The 21,595-nt window shown below is 34.7% G+C and overlaps 1 protein-coding gene across 1 annotated transcript in view; it reads left to right on the forward strand.

Annotated features, from left to right (window-relative positions):
- Positions 1–828: 828 nt before the first annotated feature.
- The window catches only part of LOC107088102 (replication protein A 70 kDa DNA-binding subunit-like), a 51,076-nt gene continuing 30,309 nt past the window's right edge, over positions 829–21,595 (forward strand). The window contains exons 1-10 of the mRNA XM_015380048.1: positions 829–937; positions 1,381–1,428; positions 2,842–2,917; positions 3,164–3,272; positions 3,500–3,591; positions 3,675–3,782; positions 11,963–12,251; positions 14,641–14,743; positions 14,837–14,905; positions 17,809–18,001. Of these exons, the coding sequence (XP_015235534.1) occupies positions 905–937; positions 1,381–1,428; positions 2,842–2,917; positions 3,164–3,272; positions 3,500–3,591; positions 3,675–3,782; positions 11,963–12,251; positions 14,641–14,743; positions 14,837–14,905; positions 17,809–18,001 (1,120 nt within the window). The 5' untranslated portion in view covers positions 829–904. The remainder of the gene's footprint in view (positions 938–1,380; positions 1,429–2,841; positions 2,918–3,163; positions 3,273–3,499; positions 3,592–3,674; positions 3,783–11,962; positions 12,252–14,640; positions 14,744–14,836; positions 14,906–17,808; positions 18,002–21,595) is intronic.

Raw genomic sequence — 21,595 nt, forward strand, 5'->3', positions numbered from 1 at the left:
GGAGGACCCACTCTGCCATATTTAAAAATAAATGCAGAAATAAATAATTGCTCAATAAATAAATAAGCATACAATTATTTGCCACCCAAAATACAATAATCAAATAAATGTAAGTAGAAATTAAATTATACAGTGAGACATAAATGTATATAACTCTTTTAATTAGCTTCTTTATTTATTTGCCTTTGTAATATTTACCTTATTTTTTTGTCCTTTATAATCTTCAACTTTATTTTTTTAATCACTTATATTTTTAAGTATTTATTTGTGTGCATGTTATAATTATTGTCTGTTTTATTCTTCCTTTGTATTTTAAGTTGATAAATCTCTTTAAAATATCTTGTATATTTAATTGCAATTTATTTTTCTTGTAATCAACCCTTCTCTCAACAGAATATTTAGAACAGACTAACAAAACACGTTTTACTGTCTCGTCTTCAAAACAAAAACCTGTTGTATGTTTTCCCATTTTAAATAATGCACTATTTAACCTTCGGCCCTAGTTTTTATTTTGGGAAATCTTTTAAACCGCTTGTTGCCGTCAAATATACAAGCGAACGATATTGAAAACCAGTTTCCGATTAGAACATTCAAAATAAAGTCTAACGTCTACTGACTTTTATTATTAATATTATTATTATTAGTTTAGTAGTAGTACTAGTAGTATTAACATTATTATGCGTATAGCGTAGTGATAATAAAGTAAAATGTTGGTCCCATCAATAAGTGCACATTTATTTTTAAAGCAAACGGATTCTTTTATTTTGAAGGCTTACAGATGCAGTGTGCAATTCTCGTTAGTGTTCCTGTTTTCCATCTCGCGAGAAGTGTTATTCTTTTGGTTAGGGTGCGCAGTGTAGAGGCTAAAGTTTGAGAGCTCACAAAACAGTTTTACGAAGAAGACATGCCTATAAAACTAACACAAGGGGCAGTTAAAGTAAGCTCGGATTTTATCATAACTGCAAGTTTATTTATTTATTTGTTTCTGACATTAATATTCTTGTTGTTAATAAATATCAGGTGCTGATTTTCAGGATCTGCTAGCATGGAGCTAATGAGATTTATCCAATAATATCAATAGTGGCTAGATGTAACGCTCCGATTACAAGCCATATGTAGTGATACCGCGAAAGCTGAATTAATTCATAACTGCCACACATATTTTATTCAATTCTTTTTTTGTTAACATGATTTTAATTTAAAAAAATGTTGTAAATAAGATAAGACAGCGTAGTACCACTTTTGGGGAGAGACGAGATTTAATTGCCATCTTATTATTATACAAATGCTGAAGTTAAGGCTTTGTGTTAGCATCGTAGTAATTTGATGGGACACTATGAGATCAGGCTTACTGGTATCTTTCTATCTGTTGTTCTCCAGGCCCTCTACAATGGAACCCCAGTGCACAATCCAGTACTACAATTAATGGTGAGTGACAATTGAATGAGCCCACTTATTTAGTATTAGTCTGTTTAGATTTAAAATATAAAAGCTAAAAATAACATCTGTATTTGTGGTTTGTATGTTTCATTATTCATTAACTTCCAATTTTTATTTTAAACCACTGTGCCAAAAAGTATGATCAATAAAACACAGTTAATGTCAAAGTAATCATCCAATCAAACTGCGCTACTGACATATTCAGAAAGGAGAGGAATATTCCACACTGTTATTGCCTCCCCTTTATTCTTTGTCTGTATTATACACTGCATGTATAATGATGTAATTACTACACTGTTTTTTTCAAGATTAAGCACAATTTTGAACAGTGTACATGTCCAGATCATATAACAGTTGAAATATTTCAGAGTTAACATTTACTCTTCATCTTTGTTGTAACTTTCAGGAATAGTTTGTTGCATCATCTTGTTAATTTATATATGTTTGTAGGTTTGCTGTTCCACAAATTCACTCTAAAGTTAGATCTATACAGTTTTCTTTGTTGCTTTTATTGATGCCTTTTTTCATTCATATCCCCCTTAAATTATGTCTTTAACTCGTTTTTATGAAATTATCCGGAATTTTATGATACAAATAATCACTTAAATAGTCCTGTGTAATTTTTTAATTTTTAAAAATGTATTTTTATTTTTTTATAGTGTCCTGGCAATGTGGCACTAAGAATAATTGTCTTGATGCCAAAAAGAGCCCAACAGATTTTGCTTTCACAAGTAGAGCAGTCCGGCTATTGCCATAGTTTTCCGCTTGATTAATGCATATGAATTGCTTTATTATAATTATGCAGGGAGTTTCACAGATTATATGGTCACTGCAATGTAAGCAGAACAGGGACAGAAAAAAAGGAGGAAAGATGAAAGAAAGAGGAGATAAAAGGGAGATAACGACAAAACATCTTCAGTGTGCTTCATCAGCTGCAAATAGATGTAAAAAGAACAACACAACCAATGGATACAGTATAAGAGATACAATAAAGTAACACCTTGGTACTATCACTGAAGTATAAGAAGCATTATTGTAAATTTATTAAATTGTCCTGTGTATTTAGACAGACCAAGTGATTTCCAGTTTTCTTGGAGCTCTGATCTACAGATTTTTCTTTTTGCCGAATCTCTAACTTTGTTTTGTGATTTTCAGGCCCACTACCTTATTAGATACACGCCTGATCTCTGTTTGTGTGTGCTGTCACTATAAGAGGGAGACTATGTTAAAAAGAAAATAAAACTGAGAGCTAAATCATCATAACCTAAACCTTAACACCAAGCGTGACACACTGACAGAATTCTGCCCTGAATCATTTAAAGTTGCCACAAGATGACTTAGGAGATGTAACTTCTGTGTATTTTGTATTATAAACCTAATCTTTATCGTCATGTTTTTTAGAACATCCGTAGGCTCACTTCCTCAGATTCACCTAGGTACCGTCTTGCAATGAGTGATGGTCAGCATTTCCTGTCTGGTAAGTATCTTAAAGTTGTCAAAACTTATAGTTTGTAGATTAGGTCCTAATGATATAATGAATCATCATATATGTGCAGAATTACATATTAGTGTATACATGTAAAATGTTTACAGCCCCGGTAGCCTAATGGCCTTTTGCCTATACAAGGTTTGTGAAAATTGTATTTTAGTATTGTATTTTTTGTTCTTGTTTTTCCATGCAGCTGACCAGTATTCATTGTTTTTGTCTTTTTTCTGTGTCTAGCGTTCCTGCTGGCTACCCAGTTAAACCATCTAGCAGAAGAAGACCTTCTTGTCCCCAATTGTGTTTGCTTGTTGAAGAGGACAACCACCAACACTTTGTCAGATGGCCGGTATGCCTTTCCTTTCTGTATCCTATCTCCTCTTTAGCACTTAAACCCACTCCTCCTTTATGCCACATGATTCTAAAATGGAAAAACAGATTTTACTTTAGAAGTTAGTCACTATTGCTTTATAATAAAAAATTATTTATCATAAGTTTCCATCTTACTGAGAAAATGTGGTGTTGAAACGGGTAATTTGAATCTTGGTTGTCTAAATATGTATTTTCTTTGTGTAGGCAGGTGGTGGTTGTTGTCGAAATGGAGGTTTTGAAATCAGCTGAGGAAACTGGTGGAAAGATTGGAAATCCTAAACCATATTCAACAGATGGTATAGTTATTCTTTCTGTGGTTAATATTGTAACAATGAATCAAGGGATCTGTGGGTTTGCTATGATGTTTGTTTACCTGCAGGTAAGCAGGCCTCTCCACATATGGTGTCGTCAAACACCTCTGAACCAGCTTCCACTTCAGCTGCTGAATTACCTGGACCCTCCGGCACAAATAGCAACAACAGCAGAGGTGAGGGTGCAGTTAAACACTGATTTGAGGTTTTCTTTCTGTTTCGACTCAGTGCCTCAGAATGACACAGGGCTTAGTGTTTCATTCTATTTTATAGTTGAGATTGTTGCATATACATTTGTATCTCAATATACAGGAAAATTATCCAAAGGTTAATGGTTCATTATTCAGCAGTATCCCATATTTTTCTTCATCTGTGGATAATATGCACTAAGGTTCGCTGGATTTCCAAAGCTTCAGAAATGGCTTTAAAACTCTTTCCCGACTGAAGTATCTCAATTGTTTAATTTCTCATTCATTCCTGGATATCTATGGTCATCTACATGATGTGTAGCTTTTGAGGATCTTTTGGTGATGATTTCGTGACTGAAATCAGGTGTGGCTAGAGATAGTCACCTCAGTTATGGTAAACCACAGTTATATTTTAACCAGGTGGGAATCATAAACAGCTTGTCTTGATGAGTTGTGCTGTATATGACTAGTTAACTATGTGTAATACACCTAAACAAGAGTATATGCATCTTAAAATGAAACAGAAAAAAGTTTTCTTCTAATTATATGCATTTTCCTGTAAACAGAAATCTAATTATTTACTAAATTTACACTGTTTAAATTTACATTTTTACAAATTCAATGTTTATTTACACCTCTTTATTGTGTGAGTGGGTAAAAAAAATCTATAAATTAGTCAACGCCCTAGTGGTAGCTGGAGCAACCCAGGGGTCGCGCTGCACTTTGGGAGTCTCTGGCTTAAATTACCCTGAAATAGGTGGCAATTAACTTTCTGGAATTGGCCTGTTTTCTTTTTCTTGTTTTTCTGTTTCTTGTATCTTCTTTTATGTAACACAAAGAGTTTTGCACAACTGACCTTCTCTCCCTACCTGATGGCGGACATCTGGTCTGATGGCTGAAAAAGGATCTTTCACTTTTCTCTTGCTTTTGTGAAAAATTGATAATTTAAAAACTTTACCATTCGCAAGTTGTAGAGCATGAAGATGATGAAAAGAACAGTTTAGATACCATCAGACCATGGTATATTATTACACATCATGTAGTAGGAATCTGATAGGGTTTTTGTTGAAAGTATAACAGAAAAGTTCTCCCTATCATTGTGTTAGCTAATTTAATTCCTGTACAGTATCTCATCTCCTTTATTCTATATTTCCTTACTCCAGCTTTGGGAGACATTGAGATGGCTCACAGGATTTATTCATGTAAAGAATACAGTCAGTCTGTGAACTGAAAGCATTTAATGTAGAATGGATCATTAAAAAAAATGAAAAGATATTTAATTGGGGCCAAAGGCACTCTTGTTTCCTTATTCTGCCAGGAGAGGGAGCCATTCCCCCTTTGACTGAAAGGTGCAGAGTTATGTTTTAAGTTTACTGGATTCTATCCTTAATAGTTCTGTTCTGCATTTTCATGCAAAGTTTTATCCTAAATTTAGCACTGATTAGCAAAACTTGCTTCTTTAATTTTTTTTTCACAGAGCTAATGTCAGTTCAAGTCTCTAGAAGCAAACGTTTAAGCCCCATTGCAAAATAACTCTTTTTTTTTTTCCATATATAAATCTGTAATAATTTAATCATATTAAGACAGCAGAAAACAATCCAAAACAATTCAAGATATCTAAATTATAAATTATGTGATCACCTTTTATTAGCTTAGCATGTGTTTTAATCTGTAGTTTTTCAGCAACTGCTCCTCTTAGCATTAATGTGGTTTTACTTATGAGGCAGGAGCATACCCAGTGGTCCTCCAATAGAAGATGTAGGCAGGTGGGTGGATAATGAGTTCCTGGTATATTGTGTTTGTTTATGTGCTTTTCTTTATATGCATGTTTTGAGGCAGCGTGTGTGGGCTGATAGCTTCCTTAGTTCATGGTTTCTTGAATGTCGTGTTAAGGACTGGTTTTCCCTGTAGCGATGTGCAGACACGGGAAGAGGGACAGACTACACTAATTTGCCTCAGCGAAGATGAGGTTCAGCGTTTCCTTGTTACATCCTTTGATCCATGTTACCTCAGAGATCCCACCAGTTAAGAGAAAACCTGCTGCTCAGTTGTTCTGTTCTGCTGACAATGTTGTCTCTGCTGTTCTTTATAGCCAAAATAACAAGCTATATATAGGAACACAATGTTCTATGATCAAAGCTTGATTACTTTCCCATATTTTTTTAAATTAGACTTTCAGGAAGTCAATAAAAGGCATTTCTAAATGACACATTCCAAATGTTTTCAATTAGCTGGAGGCAATCTAATGACTCGAGCAACGGCAGTTTGATGAAGGTGCTGAGTTCATGGTTTTAAGTCTTCAGTCCAGAAGAAACACTCTGAGACACATGTAGTGAACTTGACTCATTTCTTCTTTCACTTATTACTTTCTTAAGTACCCGATTTTTTGTCCAAGCCACGATTTCTCAGAAAAATTTAGAAATGCCATGTTATAACATTTACAGTAAATAGATTTTGTCATCTGTGTATAAATTAGGGTGCTTAAAAAACATAAGGAAGGCGGCCAGAGTTTCTCCCAAGTGCAGAATAATTAGGCACTATTAGGCACTTAACTAAAAACTACTGCGATTAATTATGCATGCAAAACCTTATGGAAATCGACCCATTGAAAAGATCTTTTTCTTTAAAAATAAAAAATAATTACATTTTTCCTGAGCACTAGTGTTATAGGACTGATAAATTTCACCCCTTTATTTAAATATAAAAACATGACATAAAAGGAGCTTAAAATGAAAAACCTAGTTAAAAAATAAGTCGCTGAACAGTAAAGTAGCTTTACAATATACTTCATTTTGAAATAAATAAATACATTTCATAATTAATAAATCTTCGAATAAATAAAAAAATATTCAAATATGATAAACATAAAATGAGAATACAATTCATTTTAACATTTATTTTGTTTCTTTAACAGCAGAATTTATTTATTTAATTTTGAATAAAACGGCTTTCTATATTTGAAGAGGTACATAGATAATTTTAATATTTATCTCTCAGTTCTTTAAATATGATAAAATGTTTCCTTGCACTGTCATTAAAATGTTTTCTGTGTTTTCTTTGAATATTTCAACATTTCTGGTAAAGAATCTGGTTGTTATTCAAAATTGTAAAGGTTATTTTTTATTTTTTTGCAACATAAAACTGACTAAAACTAGACTAAAACCTTTTTACGTTTTAGTCGACTAAAACTTACTAAAACTATGACATATCTTAATGACTAAAATGTGACTAAGACTAATAATAGTTTTCAAACTAAATCGAAGACTAAATCTAAGATGGCTGTCAAAACCAACACTGGTGTTGGTTGAAATTTAGAACATCTGATGGATTTTTTTGTTTTTTTTGCATATAAATTTAGCCCTTTCAAAAAGGCAGTTTTTTCCCAAATGCAAAGGTGTATTAACATATATAATGATGCTATATCAAGGTTTTGGTTTCAGACCTGTTACTATTTTCCATGACACTTCCTTCATTTTGCAGGAATTTTCACTGGTTGTACAGATTGCAGGGTAGCAAGGTGCTCCTAGCTAGCTGAAAAAATGCTCCTTTACCTTTCCATCAAGTACAAAAAGACAAGGTTGGACAGATTAGAATCAAATTACAAAGGCTATCTACCCAGCAGATATCATGAAGGTGACTGAAGTTTTTCTATAATTACAGTCATGAGAGAGATGAGGTATTCTTTGTTATAAAGCCATAAGTGGCATGTCTGTTAGGAAGCTGACTGCAGGCTACCTATAGTGCTGATGGACTAGCTATTCAGCTGGGCTAAACTCAGACTGTTTAATTTGCTGCTACTTAAAGAGCAGAACGCTTGATAGATATTATATTCTGTACTATGTGCACTTGCAGATTGCACAGTTCTGCATTTACTGCACATTTTGCTCAGAAATCGTTTAATATCAAACTAAAGAATGTTTAAAGATTTAATTATTGAAGACCCAATAGGCCTGTTTGAAAACCTATTTTGCCAGTAGAAACTCACAATCACATCATTTTCTGCTTCATGTAAGGTCAGATTAGCATTAAAAATAAAAAATAAAAGTGAATAAGTGTTGTCTGAAGACACTAAATGATTCTGCTTTTTATATTACCCCTTAAGTCATTTTTTGGTTGGAATCTCTTGTTAAGTAACACTACACTTCCCAGTTGTTAATGGTCGTTATTGATTTTTTATTTGATCCTGACAAGTCATTTTTCAGTCACTTCCAACTTCATGGACATTATTTTTTTTTTATTTTTCTCCTCAAGCAAATGATCATGCCAGTCAAATTATGCCAGCTTTTATAATAAAAAAAAGTATAGGTATGTTTTGGTGACCATAGTAAAATATTTTTCCCTTTACAAATTTACAATTCTTGGTTTCAGGCATGCTCGGACTCTTCCTCCAAAATAATTCACAGAAAAACAATTGTAATTTTCCTTAAAGTAGCTCCTTGTAGGGATGTAATCATCAAAAGTTGTCTCTTATTTGACAGAATATTACACATAAAAATGATAAAGATTTGAAAGAAAAGCATGTGTTTGTTCAGCTGCATTTTAGCCTGCTAGCACAACAAACCTTGAGTCATCCTGCAGGTTGCATTAGGTAAAAAAATAAAAAACAGTTCTTTCACAATCTGTTTTGTGCCTGCTTACTTTTTTTTTTCTCCCCAGCCATATGTTCTTAAACCGCAATGATTCCAAAAATGATTAACATTAGGCATCCACTAATAGCAGCTTTAAAAATAAAACTGAGCACAGACTTTCTAGCATTTAATTGTCATTACACTGTACAAGTACAAAGCAACGAAATTAACTGTCTGGATTTAACGCATTCCCTTGGGGAGCAGTCGGCTGCCATTGTGCAGCACCCGGGGAGCAGTGTGGGGTTAAGGGTGTTGCTCAGGGTCCCAGAGTGGCAGTCCATGGGAGTGGGGCTCGAACTCAGAACCTCAGGATTCCAAGTGCTATTCCTTAACCACTAGGCCACCACTCCCCAGAGCAGGCAGTAGTCTAAAGGGTCTTATCCAAGGACCCACACTGGAAGCTTATTCCCTCCATCTGTGATGCAAACCCAGGCTTCCTGTTTGCAGGATGAGTGACTTACCAATTGAGCTAGCCAGCTGCCCCTATATGATAAGCTGAATATATATGCGCTGGCTTATATATTCAGCATTTGTTCTTGGCCAGTGCTGTCATCCGTGAGGTGACAGAGACACTTTATTGATAGATATCAGCTTACACTGTAGGATGTTACACATTTGCTTTTTGTTTGAATTCTGCAACAGCCACAGTGTTGAGAAGTGTATCTCCAAATCCTACACGGTCTACTCTTTAAAATACATCCTTTTGCAAGCATGTAGGATTTAAGATTACCATTAATATGCGATGCCATTTGTGTACGCCAAACTTTTGTGCTTTTTAAAGTTTATTAAGTGTTCATTGGTTTTGAATTCTTTTTTTAGTAAAATCATGAGCCAAAATATTGATTTAGTAAAATGCTCTTTGCTGGCCTTGGCTGTAAAGACAAAGGTCACAACGGAAGAAGCTAACACATGTGCTTCTCTTTTAAATATTCATCAGGAGCTTTTACTTAAAATGGACCACCTTTCAAATGGCTCAGCACATTTTATTTAAATTTCAGAAAGAGGTCTCCACTTCTTCAGGTGAAATAAAAAAAGATCATTCATTATTCATCCCTAACCTTTCTCTTCTCTTTTAAAAAATTCCTTTTCCCACAAACTTTTGCAGCCTCTGCCATTTGTACTTTTGCATTTGACTAAATCAGATATTGGAAAGACTAATTACAAAGTGGTATATTTCATGCCTTTATATCTGGTAATTTAGGCCTCCCAGCTAATAAGTCCAGTTTTCCAGGAATGAAAAATAGATTTTAACACATATTAGTGTTTTCTTTAATTATATCCCTGCACTAATTAGTAAGATAATTTGATACATGGTCAGTTTGCCACAACATAACTGTATCAATATGACAAGAAGGTCATATTGACAACTTGTTGAACGACTCTAGGTTGTTTTCATGCTTGTTTTCAGCTGATATGGCTTCATGGATCTATTGGTTTGTTGAGGGATTTTATTTTTTTTTTTTCAGTAATGCCGTAGTAATTAAAATGAGCATTTATGATTTTAATAATGTTGACAGGTCTAAAGTATTGGTGGAAAATTAAATCATCTTCCCTAAATTTATTTTCAGAAAAAGTATAACTCACTAAAATGAAATTATAAACATTTATGGAGATGTTTAGAATTGGGCATCAGAACCAATTAGAACCAGTTTTAACCATTCATTTCTTCAGGAATANTAAAACACTTCGACAGAAAACAAAGAAATGCTGCACTCATCCCCATGTTTGCTTAAGCCTTGAAATGGCGATGAAATGACATTGTGGTATTAAGTTTAGCATTTATAAAATGGAATCTTTGGAAGAAAAAAAAAACATTTGGATTTTTCTTAGCTAAGGACTGTAATAATCTTTTTGGTTAAAGTTTTTTTTACATTCTAGCTGCCATTTGTATATATATATATTTTTTTTTCATTTTATCTGGATGTGTTTTTCTTTCTATCTCTAAAATGTTTTATTTGATATGAATATACCAAATTTAGTAACTACACAGTGCTCTCTCTAATGTAATTGTTCTTATGCAGTACAGTTTAGGAGCTTTATGGTTCTATTGCGTATTTCCTACTGCCATCTAAATTTCCCACTGTGGGGTCAATGAAGGGTATTTTCTATCAGTTTGATTCTTGCATTGAACGTCTTTTATGTTGTATGCTTATATATTTCAAATTTTATATGCACATAACAAAAATATTACAATGGTGTTATGCACCCAATTTCCCGGTTTTAGTAACCATCTTACTAAACTTTCTCAAGCACTTCCTCTATTTAGTCACGACACACATGGGGAAGTACATGTTAAATGTTAGGGCTAATATTTAATATGCTTTTCAAATAACAGTTTTGTCCCAAACAGTTTATTCACCGAAATGCTGTTACTCAATAAGACACATCTTGCATGCTCACAAATCAAGGCCTTGCATAAAAAGTATGCTGATAACAGCTAACTTTTTTTTTTTTTTTTTTTAGTCATCTTGATTGGGCTGATTCAACTTTATTGTAGGAGGTGAGATGACACCATATGAGTTAGTGGGCTGGACCAAACTGTCTTCTGGCATTTCATCTGCTCAGAAGCAAAGAGGAGCCAGAAAGTCACAGTAGATTTAAGGATAGTAATCAATTAGCTGTATTAACCAGGAAAAAAATTACTTTTAGAATAATTTTCCTACGCTGATAATAGCATCACACACACACACACACACACACAGTAAGATAATTGCAATTATTTTTGGCCTGATGTTCCCCTTCCTAGATCCCACACTTTTGCTGCTTTTAGTCTTTTAACCCCTGGCTTCACTTATTGTAATACTTTTCCTCATTATAAATCCTTTCACAAATCATCTCCATTGATTCTTCCTTGATGGCCCTGTTTATGTGCTTTGAAATCATGTTTGATCCTGAGAAGTTTTGTGAGAATTCCCATCTGACATTTTTTTTTTTAATAAAATCTGTTTGTGTGTGGTGTGTTGTGTTTGCTATGTTGCTGTAAACCACACACAGATTGACAAATCCTGTATTGTCTCCTTTTTTTGCTTTATTGTCATATGTGGGGTCTTTATTTTTGAAAATTAACTGACAATTCTGAAAAATCTTGCCATGCGAGCTAGGCTTAAGTGGGTCTATGAAGACGTGTGTTGGTTTCCCTGTGTCAAGGGTTTGATCAGTTTGGTCGGATTTTGTAGAACCAAAATTGGTACTGGAATTCATGCTTGATGACGTAGCATTCAAATACTCGTTAAACAGGTTGTGGAGAATGATTGAGAGGCTTTTTCCAGCACGTGCATAAAAACAATAAATGTTACCATGGAAAGTGTCGGCAAATCCCACAGATTTCCAAAACAGGCTCACAGACTCTTTCATAGCCAAAAGCTTTGTATGTGTTAGGAGGCCTTAGTTAAGACATATGCTTGATTTTGTATTTATTGATAAAATATTGGAGAGGTAGTAAAATAGGTAATGAAAGTTGTATTAACCCTTTTTATTACATATCAAAGCTAAGCTGGTCTTAAAGTGACAGTTGTTTTTTGTGTGTGTTTTATCTCAAAGGCTGGGGAAAAAAATTTACAGGAAAAGCCCCCATGACTGCGTCACCTATGAAGACTTCTCCCATGGAAGAGTCACCCATGAAGACCTCCCCCATGAAAGGGTCACCCATGAAGACCTTCCCCATGAAAGAGTCACCTATGAAGACCTCCCCTATGAAAGGGTCACCCATGAAGACCTCCCCCATGAAAGGGTCACCCATGAAGGTCTCTCCAATGAAGGCCACTACCAGTTCACCTAGCGCTATCCCAAAAGTGATCCCCATTTCTAACCTCAATCCATACATTAGCAAGTAAGTCTACTTTGTCCGTATCTCCCCTTTTTTCACCGACTTGTTTTTGCAATCTAAAAAATTTGTTGAAAAACTCCTGACTTATATGTACTTTTTACCATCATCTTAAGAAAAGGTATTAATTATTGTTTCATTCTTAGAGCATTTTCTCTATTGCACAGTCATCCACTAAACTATTCCCTCTAACTTTCTGACCGGTTCATGTTTGATGCCATATCTGTGAAACACTGTGGGGCATATTTGAAAAAAAGTGTCAAGGCATGCGTGTGTAATCTTTTTTTTTTTTTTTTTACAAGTGTGGGTGGCAGTGTGGACAGCAGGTACCTGTATTTCAATCCATTTGCATGGAAATGAAATAGAGTGACTGATGTAGTTTCTTTTTTTAAGGCAGGCAGTGCTGGGTCTTTATGAGCTGCTGCTTAGGTTTTGATTCTGCTCTTTTGCCCATTGGGGATTTTCCAAACCTTGTCCTTCACTTTTACATTTTTTCCTTAGGGTTTTCAATTCCGCTGTTTATAAGTTCATCAATCATTTGTTGATGAACAATTGTTTCAGTTTCAGAACAGCTGTCTAGATTAGATTAAAAGTACTTTTTCACTCTCCATGCTTGTGCTTCTATAACATAGATATGTATAAATTGCAAGCTACAAAGATAGCGGTGCCAGTAGGCATAAACTGATGACTGTTCTTACTTTGATGTTTAGGAGGACCCAAGTTGAGTGAAATGGTTGATTTCAACTGTTTTCTCCATGTCAGAGGTTTAGGTGAAAAAAAATAACGTCTACACCTTTGCCAATGCGAGAGAATGTTAGACATATTGAACTTTATGTCTAACATAAGTTTATTTCGCTGGTGTTAGTTCACACCATTGTGGGCAACTCTGCTTTGACTGTTTGACCGGCGGTCTACTCTCTGCAGATCCTCTTTATATAGAATGTTTTTGATGAAATGTGGTTTAATTATTTTTTTTTAATGTTTTTTATTTAATTGTTTTTTGCCAACTGTCCCTTGAAAAATAGATTGTTAATTGCAATGATAACTTTCCTGGTTAAATGAAGAGTTTCTATAAAATGTGTCAGTCCTATCCATTATGAAATGGGGCTTAATACAAATTCCAAAAAAGTTAAAAAACAATCCACAATTCCAAATTTGAAGACATTCCGCTTCCCATCCAGGAAGCTTTTTCAATTCAAAATTAGCGTTGGAATTAGCGTTGAGTTCTAAGCTATATATAGTAGCCATTAATACAGACCATGCTCTTATGCCAGGGGATTTCATCCCAGGAGGGGTTATGTTATCTATCCTTCACTTCACAATTATAACCGCTCTCTGAAAGCTCATTGATGGAAAATAAAAATATTGCAGGCTGTTGATGAAACGCTGTTCAAAGTCTAACAGTGTTTTTATTTTCCCTCTTAGAACTTTAAAAACTCAGACAAGCAGTTTCTTTAAATTATTTGATATCCAGCAGTAGCGTGTTTTCTGTAGCGCTTACATCTAAATTTTGACTTTTATGATCTATTCTATAACTGATATGTGGATATGAAAAAAAAATCTTTCTGCATTATATAACTGAATAAATAAACAGCCTTAGAAGGGGAATTCAGGTATTGGTACTACAGTACCCTTAAAAATCATTACCACTCATACTAAAATTATTGTAGTTGCTGCCACTCATCTAAAGTCAATTTTGTTCTCCAGGAATAAAATTGTGTAGAGTTTCTCCAGTTTTTAGCTTTGGTCACATGTGACAGATGAAGTTGTTCGAAAAAAAGAAAAAAAAAAATGTTCCAGGTGAAATCTGAAAACACCTATTTAACGCTAATTGTCAAGTATGGTGGGTGATTTGTGGGATGATTTGTGATGTTTCATCCAAAGTCCCTGAAAACCTTATTCAAATAGATGTCACCACAAATTCTGTGAAATGCTCAAACATTTTAAATTAAAAAAGTATCCCTGTCTGCAGGAAAAACAGACACGTCATCACAGAACCTTTTAGCAGGACAATGATCTAAAACAAATGCCCAAATAGACTTGGAAATGGTTCACCAGATCAACCTTCTGTCTCAGTCTTCAGACCTAAATGCTAGAGGAAATCTTTCATGTTTGAACACGTTTTGGTCCTTAAACAGCTGAATGAAATTCTGAATAATTTTCTGGAGGCTTTATATTGAATCATTCATTGAGTTCAAGTATACGGAACCAGGCGTCATCTAAAACATGGGAAGCCACCCCTAAACTATGGAAAAATGTGTTTTAATCAGCCCTTTTTTTGACAAGAAATTAGGAAGTACTTTAAACAAAATCACATACATTGTACCCTCTGTTAGCATATACGGTCTACATAGTGATCTGCCATCATAGATGCCTTTGTATGGTTTGTTCTTAGGTGGACCATCAGAGCCAGAGTCACAAACAAATCCAATATCCGTAACTGGAGTAATTCCAGAGGAGAGGGAAAGCTCTTCTCCTTTGAGATAGTAGATGAGAGTGTAAGTAGAGACATCCCAACATTTGGCTGCTTATGGCACATATTGTTGTCTTTTTTTTTTTTTTATTCATGTAACTGCCTGACTGGTCAACAGGGTGAAATCAAGATTACAGCCTTCAACAACGAAGTGGACAAGTTTTTCTCTCTAGTGGAGCAAGGCAAGGTGAGCACATCCTGTTCATCCATGAGTCCTTTGAGTGATAAGACCCTTTTGCAAATGTTATATAAAAATTTACATTTAGAGTGTACTGCTTCTTACTGGTTCCTGATTTGCAAGAAGTGTTAGAAAATCATATTTCACATAGGGCTGTTTGTGTTTTTAGATTATTATTAACCTGTATTTTTAGTTGATCAAAGTCTGTTAATAAAATATGCTTTATATTATCAGATAATATATTGAGAAACAGTTTGCTGACTTCTTCAGGTTGAACATTTTGATATTGTGTCCAGGAATTGCTGCCAGCCTTGCTGTTTCAGTTTGTAGGGATGCATTTACTCAACACTGGCTGCAGGGATTTAAAGACAGCCTGTGAAGTGGGGTGGTGTGCAAAACCTTTTTAAATCATAGTGAGTTCTGTGATGGCAAAGAATGCAGATGAGAGGGTTGGCTTAGATCTGTGGTGATGCACTGCTGTGATTTAAATTATTAACACCTGTTTTAGGAACAGACAAACCTGCCCATTTGGATTCCCTTCATGATTCAGATGTTTTACAGTTCTGATACGCTGTCAAAAAGCTCATTTAATCATTAAAGGTAAATGAGCTTCAACAGTAATATATTTTTCCCTCTTTACTTTCCTTTGTCAAATGATGGAGGTGATTATTTTCTCTCTATTTTTTCAAAGATAACTCAAATGTAGTATTTACAAAATGTACGAATGTGAATAAATATAAGATGGTAATGTACCTTTTTAAGTGGGCAGTCAAGTCATCTGAATATGATCCAGTAGATCGCTGATAAAATATCTGAAAGAAATAGCATGTTGGAAGAAAGTCCTACTAATGCCAAGTTATATGCACAAGTAGGCAACAAGAACTCCTCCTTGAACCGCCACCTTAACGTGGTTGAGTGGTTTTAGTGCCCAGATGGTCCCATAGGGTATGACATCTGGGGCTTAATAATAATAATAATAATTGAACTTTATTGATCTCACATTGGAGAAATTTACCTCTGCATTAAACCCATCCCCTTGGGGATCCTGGTAGGGTCATCATCATCATCATCATCATCATCTTTATTTGCTTTAGAACAGCTAAAGTGTTAAAAAAAGTGCCTTGAGATGACATGTGTTGTGAATTTGGCGCTATATAAATAAACTGAATTGAATTGAATTGAAAAAAAACAGAAAAGAATAAAAAAAATACAGCATAAAGAAATAGAATAAGGCACTGATAGATTGTTTTAACTAAATAAATAAGGTCACAACAACTAAATCCTGCCAGTGTTAAAAGCGAATTAATAAAAGGAAGTCGTTAGCCTTGTTTTAAAAGAACACATCGCTCTGGAGCCAGGCCTGTTGGTCGGTTTCTCCCCAAAGCAGAGCTGGAGGAGTCTGGGAAGAAGGAAGTTTGGGAGTCTTTGCTGAGACCATAGTAAACAGCAATATACTACATAACGACAAAATATATAACTACAGTTGCAAAATGTTAAAGTACAAATAAATTATAAGCATGTCATTACCCCAAATTTTTTATGAAAAAAGGAATGAATTGGTCTTTTTATATTTTGTTTCCCAAAACAAAAAGATTGTTTATTGGAAAGTCTTATTTAACCATATTATGCAAACCCAAGATCCCTTGTTTAACATTTTTTCTTCTCTTTTTATGGACACAATACAGACTTGCCTTTTAACACAGGCAGCTAGAAAATCATTATTTTTTTCATTTTGTATATATAGGAATGATATGTATCACATACAAGTCCCCTCAGAGAATGTCAGAATCAGTGCAGACCTCAATAACATAAACTATCAAACTGATGTCTGTGATCACACTGACACCCTTGGTACTAGGGGATTGACTACCAAGAGTTCTCCTCCCAATAAACGCTGAATTTTTATGACCTTGTTCATCATTTTGATGGACAGGAAGAAAGCACTACTATTTTTTTTTTTTAACTCAGTCACAGAAGTCCCTGTAAATGCACATAGTCTTATATGTTGGTTCAGTGACTTTGTGACAGTTACCACCAAATCATAGGACAATCTAAAATGACAAAATGATTACTTTTAGGTAAGTGAGTAATCTCAGAGGAATATTGAAACCCCCATTTAAAAAAAAAAGTGAAATATTGCCCGGGTAAATTTTTTATTTAAAAAATTGTGCTATTTTTTTCCTTCCTAATTGTTGTCATTTGGGAGCACTAGTGCTCCTGGTAAAACAGCCAAGTGTACAGTCCTCATATGGGGACATGCAATAGCTTGTTACCATGAAGAGCATGATATTTGAATGTATGGTATATGACTAAATACATCAATTAGTCCCTAGACTAACTAGATTTCCTAAGATAAATCTAGATCTAATATGTACCCTCCACCCTCCATATTTATATGATTGCAGCATTGATAGACCAAGCTTAAGGCTAAGTTGCTGGAAGCAGCCAGAATGCTGCTTACAGAAGCTCCTTACTGCTGTGCCTTTATGTGCTAACTGAAAATGGAAGGACAGACAGGGGGAGTAGAAGAAAGTAAGGATTGAGAGGAACAAACCCAGAGGCAGAGAGAGAGGTGGGATGTTGGAGCCTTGGGAGAGTAAATGAAGAAGAGTGCCTAGCAGATTGAGTTTAAATTATGCTGTTAAGCAGAGTCGCTCTCAACTGCTGCTTATTTTCTGGTGAATTAAAGAAGTGATTGGGCTGATAGGGACACTGAGCCTCAGTTTGACCTGGAGGTTTTTTTAATTTTTTATTCTAAATAGGAAGTTTTGCTTGAACAGAGGCTGTTTTCATTCAGTAAATTTCCTTTGAGGGCTTGATCTGTCAGTTTCTACTTTTTGTCACTATTTATTTGATTAAGTCTAATTTTATAATGTGAGTGAATGTTTTGAATGTTTTTTTTTTCTCTCTAGGTGTACTACATCTCAAAGGCTACTCTAAAGATAGCCAACAAACAGTACACCACTCTGAAGAACGACTATGAGATGACCCTTCATGCTCATTCATCTATTGTGCCTTGTGAGGACACCCACGATATCCCATCAATGCAGTGTGACTTTGTGCCTATTGGAGACTTGGAAAACAGAGACAAAGATGCCATTATTGGTAAGTGAAAACCTAAATGAATCCTGCCTAAACATGAGCCTGTAAAAAGTACAAACCTCTTTAATCTTTTATTTAAATCCTAAAGATACAAAGTTGATTTAGTGTTATAAAATTAGGTCCCGCATTTCAGAGTTATAATAGCAACAAGTCTTTATATTGTTTTTTTAGCCATTATGTTTTTTCAGGCATTATTATGGTGGATGGTGTCATCCACAATCCACTTAAAACCTTGTTTTTTTCCAACCAGAAGAATTCTCCCTTATGATAATTTAATAAACAGAATGTTGATTTTGTTTTTAAGTCTGCATTTAAACAACTCCTGATACGTCTGAAAAAGGAAGACTCTGCATTATTTATATTTATTTACAGCCATTAGGAATGCAAGTTATCGATTAATGAGATACAGAAGCAATAAGTAAGACATTTGCTATAAAACTAGCAAAATTATGCTAATTTGTCACTTAATAATGCTATGTTAGCATTATTAAACATTAAACTTACATGCTCAGATGAAGCAGAAATCTCCATGTGGCATCATGACCTCTTTGCTTCTTTGGCATCAACGTTATAAAGGTCAGCCCATGCTTACCCTCATTTGTCCGCATTAGAATTTTTTTGGTGGGGTGGGGGTCTGACTGCAATCTGTGAAAAAATAACTCCAAGAAAACATTTCTTACCTCTTAACAGTGAGCTACTGGAATCTGGAAGCACCTGACAATGTCTCATGTGACTTTCACCTAATATTCCTTTTGGTTCAGAACTCATGTAAACATTTACATCATAACCAGATATTTATATATTTCAGACCTCTAAAATATATATTTATATAAAACTCCATGCACCACTCTAGTTGTCTATGGATGTAATATAAAAAAATATATATATATATATAATGTAGCAAAATGTAAAAATTTGTAGCTGTCACCCTCAAAAAGCTTGAGTTTTCTCCTTTATCATGATGGTCTTTCCATAACATGGACGGTCTTTAATGACATGGTGCTTTTTAAAAAAAAAAAGGACATCATTATACACTCGCCAGTCACTTCATTCTGTACAACCGTCCAACTGCTCATTAACGCACATTTTTAATCAGCCAATCACATTGCAGAAACTATGCATGTAGACTCAGAGTCATGGTCGTGACGATCGGTTTGGTTTAAATAACATATTTTCTTGGGACACTTAGGGCCCCTTAGGACCAATTGAGGATTGTCTTAATCCCACAGCCTGAGTATTGTTGCTGATCATGTCCATCCATTTATGACCACAGTGTACCCATCTTCTTATGGGTACTTCCAGCAAGATGGCTCACCATGTCATGAAGCGTGAATCATCTCAGACTGGTTTCTTGATCATGACAATGAGTGAGTGACTGTGGAGACTCAACTGGTCTCCACAGTCACCAGATCTTAGTTTAATAGAACCGCTTTGGGATGCAGTGGAATGGGAGATTGACTTCATGGATGTGCATCGGACAGATCTGCAGCACGCAGAATGTTTGCATTACCTCACTGAAATAACGATTAAGGCAGTTCTAAAGGCAAAAAGGGATCCAACCCGGTTCTACCAAGGTGTATTCCAACAGTTTATTGAACTAGCTATATTAAATACTGGATAAACAAAACATTTTTTTCTCACACAATATTGAACTTAGAAATATTTATAAAAAATAACAAAATTGGAACCGCTTAGGTTATTGAATAAAAAAATAGATTATATAAAACAAATGATCAGAGATGTTTAGACAGAAATCTATCTTATGTCACTCTGACATAGTTTCATTTCATTGAAATAGAAAGAAACTGTGATTTATATCATTGTCTGAGTGAATACTTGATTCTGATTTACTCTCTGTTATAATACTCCAATGATAATATAAATAATAATACATTTATTTTTGAAGCCCTTTAAAAAAGTGCTCAACAGTAGGTGATAAAAATAAATAAATAAAATAATACAATTTAGAAACAGACAAAAACATAAAAACTAAAGGAAACTGCAATATTACAACAAGTGTAAGCATTGAGTTAGATAAAATGAACATGTGGGTGTTTAGCTGGCTTTGAGAACAGAACAAGCCTGCTGAATGTCCAGTGGGAGATCGCTTTACAAAGATGGTGTACGAAAGGAAAAGGACGCTCCCTTAGAGAATTCTATTTAGCCTTGCTCTGTTTACGTTTTTTTTCTTTTTTTTTAAAGGTTCAAGTCAAATGCCTGATTGCTTACATTAATGAGCTGGCTCAAAAGCTGGTGTTGCACTTGCCCTCTGAAATGAAACTTTGTATCACCTAACATAAGACATCACCTTAACCAATGATCTCACTTCCTTCTGCTAATTAGGGCTGCAGGTTCTGTGGCCAGAGCCAGTTACCATAGCAACGTGTCACAATTACAATATAATAAATAGTTCACTCACCCAATTTTTGTGAAAAAAGAAATATTTAGGTATTAATAAGGGACTTAATATTCATTTATTTTGTAAGTGACCATGGTTTACGCAGGATAATGTCCTTACAGGTCTTCATTATCAGAAATGAACAGACTTCTGGCCAGCAACCATGTGACGCAATGCAGAGGATGCTTCAACAGATACTGTTACTGTAGAAATATTTGATTCATACCACGATTTTAATTTAAGTCATACCACCCAGCCCTACTATGCTGCAATGAAGGCCAGAAAAAAGCCATATTTACAACTCTGTGCTGTTTAGTTTGGAACTTAATCCCTCAAACATGCATACAATGGACAATCAGCGTTTTATTCAATATGGATTGATACTTATTTCTTTGTAAATTGCATTTGTATTAATAGCAATCCCTAACAAAGTGGTAAGTATATGCCTTTGCTTCCCATATGATTGTTGTCCTCATCACCTTTTTAGAACAGTTTCAAAACCTAAATTATAGTAACATTTGATCTATTGATTTATTTTATTTAAATTACAAACAGGTTTCATAATTCACTTAGTAGAATTATGAGACTTTCCCATAAGTGTCAACTCAGAGTAATTTAGGCAATAGCATCATTTGATCCACTGACTAGTTTAGCTAAAGAAGTATGTTTGCATTCTGTATGAAGGACCAGTGTTACACGTCTTAAGCTGTCGTCTCTCCATTCTTCCTCGTCTACCCTCCCCACTCTATGGCTTTGTTAAATAGGGGATTATAACATAGTAATGAGAACTGTCAGCCTGTTCCTGTTGTGATAATGGAGTTCATAGGTGGATGACATCGTCTCAATCATAATGGAATTAAGCAAGGCTGAGAGAACACTGACAGAGAGCAAATAAGAGGGAAAAGGAGTGGGAAAGAATTTAGAAAAAGGTTAACAGAAAGTGCAAAATGAAGAATGAGTGATTTGAAAAACTGGTTTTGGGATATTTTCCTTTTATTTTACATATGGCCACCTGCCCTGAAGGAACATTACCTACCAAAACCCTGTAAAGCATGTAGAGATTCTTACCACCCTTTGTGCAAAGGGGTTTTATTTCTTAGTTGGTTTTTTTGTTTGTATCATATGCATAGAAAAGGAGGCAGAATAAGCAATAAAAATGGACTATTGAAATCCAAGCCCTCCTGCAGTTACATTGATTA

The sequence above is a fragment of the Cyprinodon variegatus genome, unplaced genomic scaffold (assembly GCF_000732505.1).
Source record: "Cyprinodon variegatus isolate N-32 unplaced genomic scaffold, C_variegatus-1.0 Scaffold207, whole genome shotgun sequence".
NCBI classification, from domain to species: Eukaryota; Metazoa; Chordata; class Actinopteri; order Cyprinodontiformes; family Cyprinodontidae; genus Cyprinodon; species Cyprinodon variegatus.